This window comes from Panthera pardus, unplaced genomic scaffold (genome assembly GCF_024362965.1).
Source record: "Panthera pardus isolate Hobbes unplaced genomic scaffold, ASM2436296v1 HiC_scaffold_18, whole genome shotgun sequence".
In the NCBI taxonomy this organism is placed as follows: Eukaryota; Metazoa; Chordata; class Mammalia; order Carnivora; family Felidae; genus Panthera; species Panthera pardus.
In genome coordinates, this window is record NW_026526743.1 from 9143243 (window position 1) to 9145786 (window position 2544).

General features: G+C 43.4%; 1 protein-coding gene across 1 annotated transcript; it reads left to right on the top strand.

Moving 5' to 3' along the window:
* The first annotated feature begins 1089 nt into the window (after positions 1-1089).
* LOC109261107 (vomeronasal type-1 receptor 4-like) lies at positions 1090-2010 on the top strand. The gene has a single exon (XM_019439625.2). The coding sequence runs from the start codon at positions 1090-1092 to the stop codon at positions 2008-2010; it is 921 nt and encodes a 306-aa protein (XP_019295170.2).
* The last annotated feature ends 534 nt before the right edge of the window (positions 2011-2544 follow it).

Genomic DNA, 2544 nt, shown 5'->3' on the forward strand with positions numbered 1-2544 from the left:
CAGGCAGGCCTCTGCAGCCCCCTACTGAAGTCAGCGCATCTACCCTGCCCTAACATCTCAAGTCTTCGTTCATGATGTGTGTTGTCATCTAGAATAAGAAATCTTCTCACAGAAACTGAAACTTGTTACGACCAAAATTGGAAACTAAACATACCAGCGATATAAAACAAAATGACAGGTATAAAAACAAAACTAAATCTTTATCTAAATTATTCAAAGAAAACAGCTAACCTAACAGGTTTGGTTAGTTTGGCATGACTGCTAAGTGCCCTGTCTTTGCAACCAGCCCAGATGGGTTACATTCCCTATTTTCCCCTAAACAACGTGTGAATTTAAACAAATACGGTGTGTCTATATTGTTCTGATCTTTATAATGAAAGAGTAGTGCGGGTTTATAGATTTACAAGAGTAAACTAAGCTACCATGTGTATGGACTTCATAGCAGTTTTTACACGCAGTAAGTGATTTTATTTTTTTTTTTAAGTTTATTTGTTTATTTTGAGAGTGAGAGCAAGCAGGGGAGGGGCAGAGGTGGAGGAAGAGAGAATCCCAAGCAGGCTCTGCACTATCAGCACCAAGCCCAAGGTGGGGCTCAAACCCACAAACCATGAGATCGTGACTTGAGCTGAAATCCAGGTACCCAGGTACCCCTAAGTGATTTTAAAAGTTATATATTCAGGGCGCCTGGGTGGCCCAGTTGGTAAAGTGTCTGACTTCGGCTCAGGTCGTGATCTCGGGGTCTGTGAGTTCGAGCCCCGCATCGGGCTCTGTCCTGACAGTTCAGAGCCTGGAGCCTGGTTTGGATTCTGTGTCTTCCTCTCTCTCTCTGCAAATGCCCCTGCTCACTCTCTCTCTCTCTCAAAAATAGGTAAACATTAAAAAAAAAAAAAACTTATATATTCAACACTTGAAAGCATGTGTAGAAAAAAACACAAAACACCTATAAATACTTCTAAAGGGGAACCAATGATAACTGGAGAATACTAAATTGCAGTGGACAAGATAAATGTAGCCTGTGCACCATAATCCCAAGCAGGGAGGATCTTATTCTGGCTCTAAAGACATTATCAGTCACTGCAAGCTGGCAGAATGGCATCCATGGATGTGGCCACGGGAACAATCTTCTTATCACAGACAGTATTTGGAACTCTTGGAAATTTCTCTCTTCTCTACCATTATCTCTTCCTTTACTCCACTGAGCACAGGCTGAGGCCCACAGATTTGATTCTCAAGCACCTGATGATAGCCAACTCCTTAGCCCTGCTTTCTAAAGGAGTCCCGCAGACAATGACAGCTTTCGGTTTCAAAGATTTCCTCAACGAAGCCGGATGCAAACTGGTTTTCTATCTTCACAGAATTGGAAGGGGCATGTCCATGAGCAGCATCTGCCTCTTGAGTGTCTTTCAGGCCATCACGATCAGCCCCCGAGACTCCACACAGGCAGAACTTAAACTGAAGGCTCCCAAGCACACCGGCTCCTTTGTTTTCTTGTGCTGGATTCTGGCAATGCTGGCAAACGTCTCTTTTCCCGTAAATGTGACTGGCAAATGGAGCGACGCAAACATCACCATGAAAAAGGATTTGGGATACTGCTCTGGCGTGGGCAATAACAAACTCATGTTATCAGTACTGGCAGCGATGTTATCATCCCCTGATGTTTTATGTCTGGGGCTCATGATCTGGGCCAGCGGCTCCATGGTTTCCATCCTGCACAGGCACAAGCAGCGGGTCAGATACATTCGTGGCAACAAACTCTCTGCTAGATGCTCCCCTGAGTCCACTGCCACCCAAAGAATCCTTGTCCTTGTGAGCATCTTCGTGTCATTTTACACCCTGTCCTCCACCTTCCAACTCTGCATTGCTCTTATTAATAATCCCAGTTGGTTGCTGGTGAACATCTCTGCCTTCATCAATGGATGTTTCCCAACTGTCAGCCCCTATGTTCTCATAAACCATGGCTCCAGCCTGTCCAAGCTCTGCTTTGTCTGGCCAAGGAACAAAATCTCCTGATCTCATCAGAAGCGTATCAAGTTGTTTCTGCACAGCGTGTTTACTGTTTATTCACTCCTCTTCACAGAGTTGTGTGCACAGTGGTGATGCAGCCATATTACAAGAAATGTTGGACCACACTGAACTTATGCCCGATAACAAACCATAAATGCTAATTACTGTAAACGTAATACTATGTAATTATCACATAAGTCCTTACATAATTGTTGGTCATGTTTGTAGTGGAGTAGTTCAACGTCTAGAAATAATAAAATGTGGGTCCTGACACAACCTGGATATTAAGGGGGTGTCTTTGAGTATGTAACTTTCAATAGACAGAACACATTTATCCAGAAATTAACCAAGCATGGGATGTCTGGTAAAGTTCCATGAAAAAGGAACAATAAGTGAGCTGGCCATTCAGGAAACTGAAAAAACAAAATGTTCTCTGAGAAAAATGAAACAGAACGGGGTGAAGTGGAAACAGAAATCGGGTTCAGGCATTAGGTATATTTGGGCTCAAGTTATGAAGTTAGTACATTTCAAGCTTACAGT